This window comes from Rhinolophus sinicus, chromosome 8, assembly GCF_057876585.1.
Source record: "Rhinolophus sinicus isolate RSI-liver-muscle chromosome 8, RSI-T2T, whole genome shotgun sequence".
NCBI classification, from domain to species: Eukaryota; Metazoa; Chordata; class Mammalia; order Chiroptera; family Rhinolophidae; genus Rhinolophus; species Rhinolophus sinicus.
In genome coordinates, this window is record NC_142508.1 from 39,051,067 (window position 1) to 39,063,740 (window position 12,674).

General features: G+C 55.7%; 1 protein-coding gene across 6 annotated transcripts in view; it reads right to left on the bottom strand.

Annotated features, from left to right (window-relative positions):
• Positions 1 to 1,583: 1,583 nt before the first annotated feature.
• The window catches only part of BICRA (BRD4 interacting chromatin remodeling complex associated protein), a 74,625-nt gene continuing 63,534 nt past the window's right edge, over positions 1,584 to 12,674 (bottom strand). For 4 of the 6 annotated variants that reach the window (XM_074316178.2, XM_074316179.2, XM_074316180.2 and 1 more), the window contains 8 exons: positions 7,588 to 8,220; positions 7,243 to 7,423; positions 6,846 to 6,955; positions 5,830 to 5,891; positions 4,603 to 4,751; positions 4,388 to 4,482; positions 4,122 to 4,224; positions 1,584 to 3,566 (listed from right to left, as the gene is read on the bottom strand). In XM_074316178.2, coding sequence (XP_074172279.1) covers positions 2,461 to 3,566; positions 4,122 to 4,224; positions 4,388 to 4,482; positions 4,603 to 4,751; positions 5,830 to 5,891; positions 6,846 to 6,955; positions 7,243 to 7,423; positions 7,588 to 8,220 — 2,439 coding nt within the window. In that variant the 3' untranslated portion in view covers positions 1,584 to 2,460. The remainder of the gene's footprint in view (positions 3,567 to 4,121; positions 4,225 to 4,387; positions 4,483 to 4,602; positions 4,752 to 5,829; positions 5,892 to 6,845; positions 6,956 to 7,242; positions 7,424 to 7,587; positions 8,221 to 12,674) is intronic. The other 2 variants (XM_074316181.2, XM_074316182.2) reach the window with 2 other exon arrangements.

Below are 12,674 nucleotides of genomic sequence, written 5' to 3' on the forward strand. Positions count from 1 at the left end.
AGGACCTGGGAGCAGTAGCTAAGAAGTTTGGTCTGCAAGGCTTACTTTGTAGGAGCTGAGGTCAGTTTGGATCCCCTCTCCAGGGGCAGTGGAAGGAGGGAGGGTCTCTGGCTCCTGCGCAGCCCACTTGCAAAGGCCTTGCTGTTGTCCCCTGGGGCTCACTGGAAACTGGGTCTGCAGACGTGAAGATGGTGGGCTCACAGCCAGACCACCCAGTTTGTAGCCAAGCCTGCCACTTACTGCATTCCCCCGGGCCTTGGTTTCCTTACCTGCAGGATGGGGCTATCCTTTCCCACACGGGCTGCTGGGAGAACCAGGTAAGATACACAGCTGAAGGGCTTGGAGCAGCGCCCACGGTGACTACTCCCCAAACGACAGTCTTCATGTTCCTCTGCTCCGGCTGCGTGCAGCCAGCCTTCCAGAAATGAGGCCCGGCCCGTGCAAATCACTGTCAATTTTTTTGGCGTGGCCACGTGGGGTCTTCCCCGAACGGATGGAGATCCAAAATGTTAAGAACTGTGCTCTCTTTCAGGGTTTTATTTTGCACATGGGGGAAGTAGGTGTAGAGCAAGGCAGGGGAGTGGTACATTTCCAAGAGACCCCATGTATCAGCTTCTCCACCACAAACACCCCCAAGGTCCTGCAGAGAAAGGGCCCATCGCTGGGGTCTGCCCGCCACTGCCCACCTGGGGTCCACTCGCTGGGCTCCGACTCAGCCGTGTTCCCCACGCGGCCACCAGAGGGCGCCTGGGAAACCTGTCAGCTCACAGCCCATGCTGCTCAGAATCTTCCAGTGCGGCTCCCGCCTCACTCACAGTAACAGCCGAGTCATCACCGTGGAGCACAAGGGCCTACTCGATAGGCCCCCCCTTGCTCCCGCTGACCTTGCCTCTCACCCCACACCCCTGGTCCCCAGGCGTGGTGCTTAATGCTATCTAGTGTTCCTATGGACAAAAAGGCCGTGACGTGCCTTACGAAGAATACGTGTGTTGGACGGGTTTCCTTCAGGTGTGAATTCCAAATGCTGTCGGCGGTGAGCTCAATGTGAATGAATCAACAATAAGGTGTCTTTAAACAGAAACACACACAAAACAAGGTGATATATTCATCAGTTGGCAAAAATGTTGTCACCAGAGGCTGGACGGAAACTAACCCTGTAACCCGCCTCTTCCCTCTTCAGTATTGGCAATAGCGGAAACAAGAATGGCGGGGAAAACAAAATAAATGAATAAACAAAGCAAAACAGAAACGGAACCATAGATACAGAAAACAAGCTGACCATTGCCAAAGGGGAGGGGGTGGGGAGATGGAAATTAAAAAAACAAAAAATCGCCTCTTTGGTTGAGCTGTTCACTGTTTGCCTCCTCCACTCATAAGCCCGCCCCACCCTCCGGAGCAGGGACTCATCTGCCCGGTTCATACTGCACCCCTGTGCCTGGAACAGGGCCTGCCACCAAGTAGGTGCTCAACAAATATATGTGGAATAAGCCTGCCCCACCCCACTCCCCACCCACGTCTGGGCCCAACCTCATACTCTAAACTCCCAAAAGACCCAAAAGCAATGGTGCTTGAGGGGGCGTCAATAGTTTTAAAAAAAGGATCGGTTTTTAATTTACAAGAGTTCTAAATGTACAGAATTCTTTAAAAAAATCGTTATACACAATAAATACAGTACAAAAAAGTTTATCTTACAGTACGTTTTGTCTCCGAGATTTCAAAATCTGGCGCAGGTGGCTGGGGGCAGGAAGAACAGAGGGGAAGACTGGTTGGGGGGGGGCGGGTGGAAGACCCCGGTTTCCTGTTTTGGAGGTGCTCGGATTTCAGTCGAGGGACGGGAAGGGTCTAAATCTCTCTCACTCGAGCACACACACAGGGACACAGGACACAGAGCTGGACGCACACACAAGGCTGTGACCGATGCCCGGAGGCACGCCCCCACACGGGGCTCTAAGATGCTGGCTCAAGCTGCCTCTTCCCTGCGTTTCCTTTTATGGCCTGTGGGGAAAGGCTGAGCGAGGCCTGCAAGGACCCTCCCAGCTCTGAGTGCCTTCCAGGCATGGATCCGTGAAAGCACATCAACGAGAGGTACCCGGACACGCGTGAGCAGTGGGAATAACCAGAGTGCCCCCATCCCTGGCAAACACACGCGTGTCCCCAGGATGGAGGGGTGGAGTGTGGCAGGAAGTGGGAAGAAATGGGAAATGACACACCGGGATTACCCCCTCCTTTGGCAGGGGGACATTTTAAGTTCCAGCCCCCTCCCCTAAACCCACGACCCCCACCCAACAACCCAGCTGAAGCAGGAGGTGGGGGAGGAGGCCTTTGTGACTCAAATAACTTAGGCAAGAAAAACTCAGGGGATCCCCGGCTCATGTCCCCCAGGAGGCTGACGTCAGATGCCCAGCTGCCCCTGGTGTCCACACGGAGCAAGGGGATAGGGAAGGGAAGTGCAGCCCGGTGTTATCTGTTCAACGTCCTGGCACCAAGGCCGCCATTGTGACTGGAGGGGGGATAGGCCTCTGGCCTGTGCAGGGGTGATGGGGAGGCGGGTGTGCCCGCCGCCTGGGGGGCGTGTGGGTACGAGGGTGCGGCTGTCCGGCCAGGGGCCTGCTGGAGGTTGAGGATGCTGTCGATGGCGCTCTGGAGGTGCTCCGTGAGCGTGTCATCCTGCGGGCTGTCGCTGGAGAAGCTAGCCTGGTCCACGTCAGGGGACTCAGACTTGCGCCTTTTGGCGGGGGGCACTGAGGGTGCCTCCCAGCTGGGGTCCCTGCTGCCACTACCCTGCCCCGCACTGGCAGTGGCCTCTGGAGGGGCTCCCTTCAGCATGCGCTGGTAGAGCTCGTCCTCCACGGCAGCCAGCTCCCGGATCAGCCCGCTGGTGGCTTCGTCCACTTTGGTGGGCAGTGGCGCTGGACTGCTGCCCCGGGCCCTGCCCGTCACCGCCCCCTCAGCCACCCCACTGCCCAGAGCCTCCACGTTCTCCCGGTATGTCTTCCGTAGGGGCAGGCGGGGGCAGTGTGGGGCTGGGGCTAGCGGTTTGCGGTCTGTGGTGGCCGGTGGTGGGTGGTCCACAGTGCCGTTCATCTGGCTGGTGGTCTGGGGTGGTGGCGGGGGCCGGGGTGGGGGCTCGGCCGCCTTGAGGGCAGCGGGAGGCGGCGGCGGGGGCTGGTGCACAGGGTCCAGGGCCGTGTTGTGGACGACCTTGCTGAGCCCAGCTTCCTGCTTGATCTTGAGCTTGAGGCCGATGCGGCTTCGGGCCTCGTAAGTCTTGATGGGTGGGCGGTTGCGGGAGGGCATTGGGCCATCCTCATCGGCGTCCAGGGAGGAGGCAGCGGAGGACGAGGAGGACGAGGAAGAAAGGGAGGAAGACGCCCGGGCCCAGGTCACGGAAGGGGACCCGCCCGCCCCGCCGTGCCGGATCACGAGCTTGGTGGGCAGGTGCAGAGGGGGCTGGGCGGGTGTCCCAGATGCTGAGGATGGTGCTGGGGCATGGCCGGGAAGCCGATGTCCCTCAGAAGAGGCTGTGACAGGGAGGCCGAGAGAGCGCGAGGAAGACACGTACTCATCTGTAGGACCAAGGGGCCAAGAAAACCCATTGGGGTTAGGGAATGCATGGGGCACTTGCTCAAAACAGAGCTAAGAGAAACTGGTGTGCACCGAGTACCTACTATCCACCAGGCCCTGTGCTAAGCCCCTGACTCATCAGGGGCTGGGGACACATTGCTGGGTGCAACCCTTCTCAGCAATTCCCAAATCCCCGTAATGTGCAACTGGGGGAGGGGGGATGGCACCTGAGAGTAGACGTCATGTTATATTTTGCAACCTGGGCACCTTGCTTGCTTCACCTTAGTCCTGGCGCTGCTCCCCTGCTTTTCTATTCCCCTGGGAGTAGCAGAATGTTCCCTCCATGCCAGGATTGAGGGGGTGAAAGGGACACAGTGATGACAGAAGAGGAGCTCAGCTCCCATAGGTCAGGGGAGACCAGCTACTGCAGGAAGGACGGGCTCGGGCGCCGCCTAGTGGCGGGTAAGGTGAGGCCACGCCCACTCCCTCCACCCCCGAGTCTAATTCTGGGGCCCCGGTAAGAGTGGGCGACACCTCTCCTTCCCTTCCCCTCTCACCCGGCTTCTCCTTGGCCAGCTGTTTGTCCAAGGCAAGGGTGGTCTTCTCCTCCTGAATGAACATTCGGTCGATCATCACCATCTCTGCCGAGGGGCTCACCCTCTAAAAGGGGAGAGAAGATAGGCAAGTGAAGAAGCCGGGACGGAGGGGATGCGAGTAACCGGGATGGATGGGAGTGGATTCCAAACTGTCCTTCCTGTGATCTGACCACCATCCTCCCTGCCTCCCTCCCTCTGCGTGAGCGGGAAGGTGATGGCTACCCTACCCGGGACTCTTCCAGGAGCAGGAGGCGGTATTTGTTGAGCATGGCCTGGGTGCGTTTCAGCAGCTGCGTGGAAACCGTCTCAAACTCCTCGTCCACTGCGGAGGAAGAGAAGAGGTCCAGAGGCAGAGGTTGGGGGCGGACAGGCAAAGCGAGGTACCTCACCGCCCCCTCCACACAGCAGGTACAGGATGGGGGTAGTCCTAAGGAGGCCTCACCTCTGTGGTAGTCGTTGGGGGAGGGGAGAGCGCCCTGGTAGACGTGGTAGGGCAGGAGGCGATGTAGGGCGTCCTCGAAGGAGGGGAAGGCTGTCTTGTAGTCCGGGTGCAGGACGGAGCCCTGATGTTTGTGCAAATGCTCCAGGAAACTGGGGTGGGTGGGGAGAGACCACACACACGTAGAGCGGGTGGTGAGGCCAGGAGAAACCAGATCCTGGACCCTGAGCCCCAGCCCCCAACACAGACATTAGGGGCAAGCTTATGTTTCCAAAGCAGGTGCTGTGTGCTGACCATGCTTGCTCTCACTGCATCTCTTGCAACAACCAAAGGGTGCTAACATTATGCCCATTTCACAGATGAGAAAGCCGAGGCCTGGAGAGGTGCAGTGCCCTGACCCAAAGCACACACAGTGAGGAAGAGGCAGAGCTGGGAGTCAGATGCCAGAGCCTGAACCTCATCCTCCATGCTATACTGTCTCCGGCCACCGGGGGTCAGCATGGCCCCGCGCTGCCTGGGACCCAACAGCAACCTTGGGGAGGGGTGGAGGGAGGTTGGTCGGTTGATTGGCTGGGAGGTAAAATCCTGTTCTGTCACCAGGCTTTCTACCCTAGTGCATATTACAGTGAATTATGTCCCTTTATTGTGTGACAGTCTCCCCCACCAGACATGCCACCCTATGCTGAAGATCAGAGGACCCCACACACGACAGGGGTAGGACTTGGTCTGTCTTGTATTTCCAGAACCCAGCACAGGACTGGGCACTAATCAACACTCTTGGTGGAAGGATGGCAGAAGAGAGGGAGAGAACGCATGCAAGCATCCAACATGTACCCATCCCCTACCCATCCCATGCCACCAAGCACTGACTGCCCAGCCCTTTCTGAGGTGCTGAGGATGCAGCAGTGACCAAGCCACGCCAATCCCTCCCGCTTGAAGCTAGCAGCCTAGTGGTGCCACATGAGTGCTCTTAACACAGTCTCTTCGAATCCTCACCCGTCAGCCTATTATCACTATTACTACCCCATTTTCCGGAGGGGGAAACTGAGGGTACGTGAGGGAAACAGCACTGCCTGTAGCCACAGGGCTAACAGGAGGTAGAGTGGGGATTTGCACTGGGGCCTGCCTAACCCCTCTCCTAAAGAGTGGTCCCCACACCGGCTCCCAGGCCTCCTGGAAGGCAGGATGGGGTGGGGGGAAGATACCCAGGGACAGGGTGCTGTCACTTACCAGGCTTCTTTGCTGGGCTGAAGTGGGGGTGGTTTCTTCAGGCCACTCAACTTGCTCTCATACTGCAGGGGTGGGGGGGTCGGTGAGAAGAGGTGAGTGAGGAGAAGCCTTCCCTCCCTCGGCACCCTGACTCCCTTCATCCCCAGCCTGGCACCGACAGGAGGGAGCTGCTGTCGCCCTGATGGGGTCCTGGCACCCTGCCCATCACACTCAACCTGTGGGGAAGACCTGGACTGTGCTCAGGTGGGGGATGTGGCGAGGAGAGGGTGACAGGCATGATCCTTGGCACCCTCAGCAAGGGTCCCCTCAGCCCCTTCTCATGTGAGTCTCTTGGCCTCTGCCTGCCTTCGGGTCTAGACACCAGTCAAACTTCTGGTGTCTCCCTCCCTGCTCATCATTAGGCCTCTGTCTCGCCTGCCATTTTCTGGTGTTTTGATTTGCACAAATGACTCCTCAGATCTCATCACTTTGATTTCTCTCTCGTGCCGTCTTCCTCTCGGCCTCTCGTGAAGCTTGTCCCTAAGTCTCTCCCAACCTCTTGGGTGCTGGTCCCTCCACCCACTTGTCTCATCTCTGTTGACATGTTCTTGTCTTCATAACCCAACCCCCCCCCCATTTCCGACAGGTGGTCTCTGCCTCAGTCTCCCCCAACCCACCCCTGCCCCTCTGTCTAGGGTCTCACCTGCTCCTTCCTCTTGCATCTCTCATCCACCTGTCTCACCCCACCGGTCCTGAGCTGACACCTGACAGGCACTTGTTTCTGTCCCGTGACCATCTTGGGGTCTCATTCAGGCCATCTTGCCTATTGTCACCCTGTTGTCTTGGTGTCTGCAGGTCTCTTGCATGCCCCTGCCCAGACTGTCCTGCTTTCCCCCACCGTCTGGATTTGTCTCAGCTGCCCATCCCTGAACACCTGTCCGTCAGCCTCTCCTGCCCCTTCCTGCCCCACCAGCTCCTTCCCTAGTTCCCTGGCAAGGTCGCTCTGGTCCTAGCCCTCCAATCTGGCAGCCCCTTACCTGCAGCCCGGAGGACTTCCCCGGCCCGGATACAGTGGCCTTGGCTACACCCAGAGTTGGGAGGTTGCTGGCAAAAGCTTTGCTCTCGGCAGGAAGCAGAGGAGGGAGGCCTGAGGGCAGGGGTGGGGGCAGACAGGGCTCAGAGGTCACCGGCATGGAGGCCACCTCCTCAAACATGACCCCCAAGCCTGCACCCCACTTTCCTCTGGTTCTTTTGCCTCGGCAGCCCCGCCAGCCCTGGAGCGAGTGCCCCCTTGGGCCTGGGGGACAGCCCCTCCTCCTCCACTTTTCCTGGCCCCGGAGGGCTGGGTGACCCCTTGGGTCCACACACCCACAGATTAGCCCCCCACCCACCTTCAGGCCCCCATCTCTATTGCATGAGCTACCTCGCCCCTACCTGCGGTGGCCATGGGTGCCGGGGCAGGGGGATGGTTGGGCGCGGTGGGGGTCCCGGATGGGACCTGCCCGCTGACCAGCACAGAGGCAGTGGGGCTGGCGAGGGGCCCCAGGCTGGCGGAGGTCTGTGGGGCGGTGGGGGGTCCCCCGGCTTTGCTCTGGAGAAGGATTCCAGACGGCACCTGAGGAGGGGGACAGGTGGTTGAGGGGTGGGGAGGCACACGCTAGGAGTGGGGTGGCCGGGCACCAGGGCTGGGGGTGGAGTGGGAGGGCTCCGATTAGACTACAGGAGGAGGGCTGGGGAGCTTGTGGAACGTGCGGTGGGGCTGGTCCCTGCCTCAATTACCTGGTGAAATCTTTCCAGAAGAGCCTTCGGCTGGGGCAGCGCCGGGAAGGGGGCGGTCACCATCTGGAAGGTCCGAGGAGGCAGTGGGGGGGGCGCTGCGGGCTCAGGGACCAGATGGAGGGTTGGAGGGGGTGTGGGGGACTTGTGGGGTCCCTGGCTAGGCGGGAACTGGAGCTGGAAGTCAGGCGGCGTAGGGGCTGGCAGTCTGGTAGATGTCTCCGAGGAGGCCACAACAGAGGAGGTGGAAGACGGAGGGAGGTGGGGGGCTGGGGGCAGTGGCCCCTCAGGGGGCTGGGAGGAGGGGCGAAGAGGGGGCTGGGGTGGACCTGGGGCAATGGGGGCAGGGGTGCTGGCTGGTGGGGGTACGCCCAGCTGGTTCTGGATGACAAAGATGCCAGGCAGAGTGGGCGGGACCTGGGGTGGGGGGCAAGGGTGCAGGGCGGGCTCTGAGGGTGGGCGGGACAAGCTCTGGGGCTGGGAGGGAGGACGGGAGTGGGGTCGGGAGGGTGGACGGGAAGGGGGCCGGGCTGGGTGTGGGGAGGGCAAGTGGGGGCTGTCCCCCAGAGGGGCCTGGTGAGGTAGTGATGGGGATGACGAGGGGCCTGGGCCCTTCAGTGGAGCTGCTGCTGGGATCTGGGCAGGGGAGGGAGGTAGAGGGGAGGGGGCAGGGGTCAGAACCAACCTTGGCTCCCACTGCCCCAAGACACTGGGGACCCGGGCCACTCCCACCAGAAACTCCCCTTCTTAGCCACCCCTTGTCCTGAAAGGACCCCACCATGGTTATCCTTCCCGCCTCTCATTTCTCAACTCCCCACCGCACCCCTGCATATGTCCCCCACCTCATCCCCTCCATACCTCGGCCCTCTGATCTCACCCCCTCCCCTTGTGCCCCATCTCCCCAATCCCCCCAGATGAAGGCGAGCTCTGCAGGGTTTTGGGGGCAGCAGCGGAGGAAGCAGCAGGCGACACCACACCAGCTGCCCAGCAGGGAGGCGAGGGGCCAGGGAGCAGGAGCACAGCACAAGCAGCGAGGGGGGAGAAGGCGCTGTGGGCGGCGTCCCAGCAGCCAGCCCCAGCCTGACTGCCTAGCTAACCAAGGAAAACCCCAACGCAGCTGGGCACTGGAGTGTGGGGCTGATGGTCATGGAGGCCACAGTGGAGTCTGAGGGATCCAGGGAGCCAAGGACAAGGATGGCAACTGAGGGGCAGGGCTTGTCCCTCTGGACACCAGCCTGTAAATCCTGGGCTCCCTTCTAAATGTCCAGGTCCTGCATGACCAGGGCTGCAGGCCCACCTGCGTGCCTCGGGAGCCTGGAGGTATAGGCACGTGTGTGTACCTGTGAGTGTGGGTGTATAAGATCTGGGCACTAGTTCTGTTACATGGGCACAGTGACCCTATAACACGCCTCAGCCAGAGATCCCCTGCACTCTCCCTCTGCAAGGGTCACCTCCCCAAGAATCATAACCTTGGCAGCTGCTGTTTAACCAGTAAGTGCCAGCTGTGTACCTGACACTGGCACTGTCACAGAATACGTGCACCCCATGACAGCCCACACTGATCCAGCAAGTACAGCTGGCCACCTGAGTCCACTCATGTGGTCTTCCACAGTCCTGAGAGCTGTGATCATATTGGACCCATTTCATAGATGAGACACTGAGGCCAAGAGTGGAAATGAATGTTCTAGAGTCCCCCTGCCTTACTGCCATCCAGGACTTCAAGGCTGACTGAGGACACAGGCTCAGAGGGCTCAGGGGACTAGCCCGAGGCCACCCAGTGCTGCTAGGCTCCAAAGCTGGGACTCTGCTTCGAGCCCTCAAAGTGGGCCGACTCATGATTTCAGAGTCATGACTTGCTTTACGCCTCCAAGCCCCTTCCAGCATCCTTTCCAAGCTCGGCCTAGAATAACTTCTCAAAACAAACCAATCAATCACTCAATCCATACATCCTCAAAGGCTTGCCAGCCCTAAGGAGAGATCAGACGGGCAGCCCTTGGCTCTCACAAGGGGCTGGTGAGATTGTCACCTGCATAACTCCTCTTGGAGGCAATTTGGTTTGGTGACTTTGAAAGGGACCCAACTTATGAAGAAGTAGTCCCCCTCCAGGCATCTGTGATAAGGATCATTGAGGTTCCCAGGGCTATCCAGCCTGGGAGTGTTTACAAGCGAGAAAGTAGGAAAACAACCCAGATGGCCCATGGCAGTGAGTCAGGACAAAGAGAGCTGGCCCACTACACAACACCCTAAACACATGCTTCTGAGGTCTGAGTGAAGTGGCCAGCACAGAGCGCTAGAATGCTGAGTGAAGTAAGGAGAATAATATATTGCACGATTGCTGGACAACTGGCTAAATTGCATTATGGACAGTGGATTAGATAACAGCATTGTCTCCATGCTAAATTTGCTAAATTTGAACATTATCTACTGTGGTCAAGTAAGAGAATGTTCTTGTTCTTAATGGCTGAGATATTTTACTAAAATATTAAAGAGTAAAGGAGCCTGATGTCTACAATTTATTCTCAAATGATTCAGAAGAAAAATGTATGCTATTGAGAGAGCTAAGGATAAACGGATTGTAGCAAAGTAGTTACAGTGGGTAAGTCTGGTGTGGCAGCCAGTTTCTAAGACGAACCCCAGTGAGCAATCTCCTCTGACACTGCACCAGTGTTGGGCTCTGTGACCAATAGAATTTGGAAGAAGTGATCATATGCTACCTCCAAGGTTAGGTTATAAAAAAGACTGTGGCTTCCATCCTGGGCACCCTCTCTCTCTGCTGGATCACTCACTCTGAGGAAAGGTGCTGTGAAATGTGCCATGGGCTACCCTTTGCAGAGGCCCATATAGGGAGGAGCTGAGGCCCCCTGCGAACAGCCACATGAGTGCACCATCTTGGAAGCAGATTCTCCAGCGCAGTCAAGCCTTCAGATGACTGCAGCCCTGGTTGACATCTTGACTCCATGAGAGATGGCGAGCCAGAATACTCCAGCTAATCTACTTCCAGATTCCTGATCCTTAGAAACCGTCTGAGATGAGATAATGTTTGTTCTTGTAAGCGGCTGTGTTACACAGCAATACATCTGTTACACAGCAATACATAACTAATACAACTGGTTAAAGAGTAAAGAATGCCCATTAATTCTTTGTACTATTCTTGCAACTTTGCTGTATGTTTGAAATGATTTTAAAATGAAGTTTAAAAATAGCCCCCCAAATTTTACTCTATCCATTAAAAATGCAGAGACAAACAATACACACGTGCATGCAGACACACATATACACCCAAACCAAGTCAAAAAACAAATGATATACTGGGGGATATATTTCTAATTCACAGCACAAAGTTCATCTCTCTCATATATAAAGAGCCTTTAAAAATCCCTAAGAATAACAATCAGTGAGAAATGGGGGGCAAAGGATATGACCAGACAGTGCACAGAAAAGGAAACACAAAAGATTTATGTATTTCAAGAGAAGCTCAACTGCACTTGTAAAAAAAGAAATGCAAACTGAAAGCACCCTATGGAACCACGTTCACTCATCACACTAGGAATAAGCCATAAGTCCCATAAAGACACTCTTGTATATTGCCTGTGGGGGTCTAACCTGGCACAATTGGCTACAACTCCAAAGGAATGCAATTCAGCAAATTATATCTAAATTATAGGTGCACATTTGCTTTGATCAAGAACATAGGCTTCCAGAAAGTGACCAGACAGATAAACCTGCTCGCGCTGCAAGTAACACGTGACCAAGTTGTTTACTGCAGCTCTGTGTGGAAGGCCAAGGCCGACACTAAACATGATCTAAGGTGCATCAATATAGCATTTACTGGGGACATGGGGATTGGTTCCAGGACCCCCCATGGATACCAAAATCCACAGATGCTCAAATCCTTTATATAAAATGTTGTTGTATTTGCATATAACCTACATACATCCTCCCGTATACTTTAAATCATCTCTAAATTACCTACAATACCTCATACAATGTGAACACTATATTGTGATACTGTATTGTTTAGGGATTAACTTTCTGGTATTGTCCCCGAATATTTCTGATTTGCGGTTGGTTGAATCCGTGGGTGCGAGATCCGCAGATGTGTGTGTGTGTGGTGGGGGGTGGGGGAGGGCGACTGTCATGTGCTAGCTTCCGGGCAGAGAGAAATGTAAACCCATATGTGCACGAGGCTATATATGCACAAAGACCTGGAAGGACAGACGAAAAATGAGGTACTGTGGATATAGTGGAGGGGCCCGTGGTTGAACACGCACGCATGGGGTGGGACACTTTCCCCCTGTACTTTAAAAAATGCTCTTTGATGATTGAACCATGTGAATATAATACCTAATTTAAAAAATGAAAAACATTTTAAATGGATGAGAAGGAAAAAAAAAAGGCTAAAAAAAAAAAAAAGAAGCTTCATGCCAAAAAATGTTACCAGTGATTCCTACATGGTGGGATCACAGGCAATTCATTTTCCTTCTCTGTGCTGTTGTATATTTTCTAAATTCTCTAAATGAGCATGAAATTATTTTTTATAATCATTTTTTTTTAAAACTACCACACGAGTGGACTGTTTACCGAGATTCCAACTGCCCACGTGTAGATGGCAAGACGCTCAACTTCATGAAGAATCAGAGAAACGTGCAGGAGGGGTGGCATTTTCCAGCCTGGCGGGGAGCAAGTTGCTTGCTGATCTGGGGTTGATGAAGCTTCCAGAAGCCTCCCCAGGCACGAACCTCATGGAGGAGCAACCAACCAGGTTAGCGCTTTTTCTAAAATGTTTGGAAAGCACAGATACTCTCTAATCCAACTTCTGTTTCTAGAAATGTACCCTACAGTTTTTAGGTATGATAAAAAAATACAGTGAATGCTTAAATTAAAAAAAATTTGGGTGGCCGGTGGCTCAGTAGTTGGAGCGTGGCGCTTATAACACCAAGGTCGCCAGTTTGATTTCCACATGGGCCAGTGAGAAACAAATTCTTGAGCTTGGAGCTGAGCCGCTGATGGGCAGCCGGCCAATTAGCTCAGTGGTTAGAGCACAGCTCTCATAACACCAAGGTCGCCAGTTTGATTCCCACATGGACCAG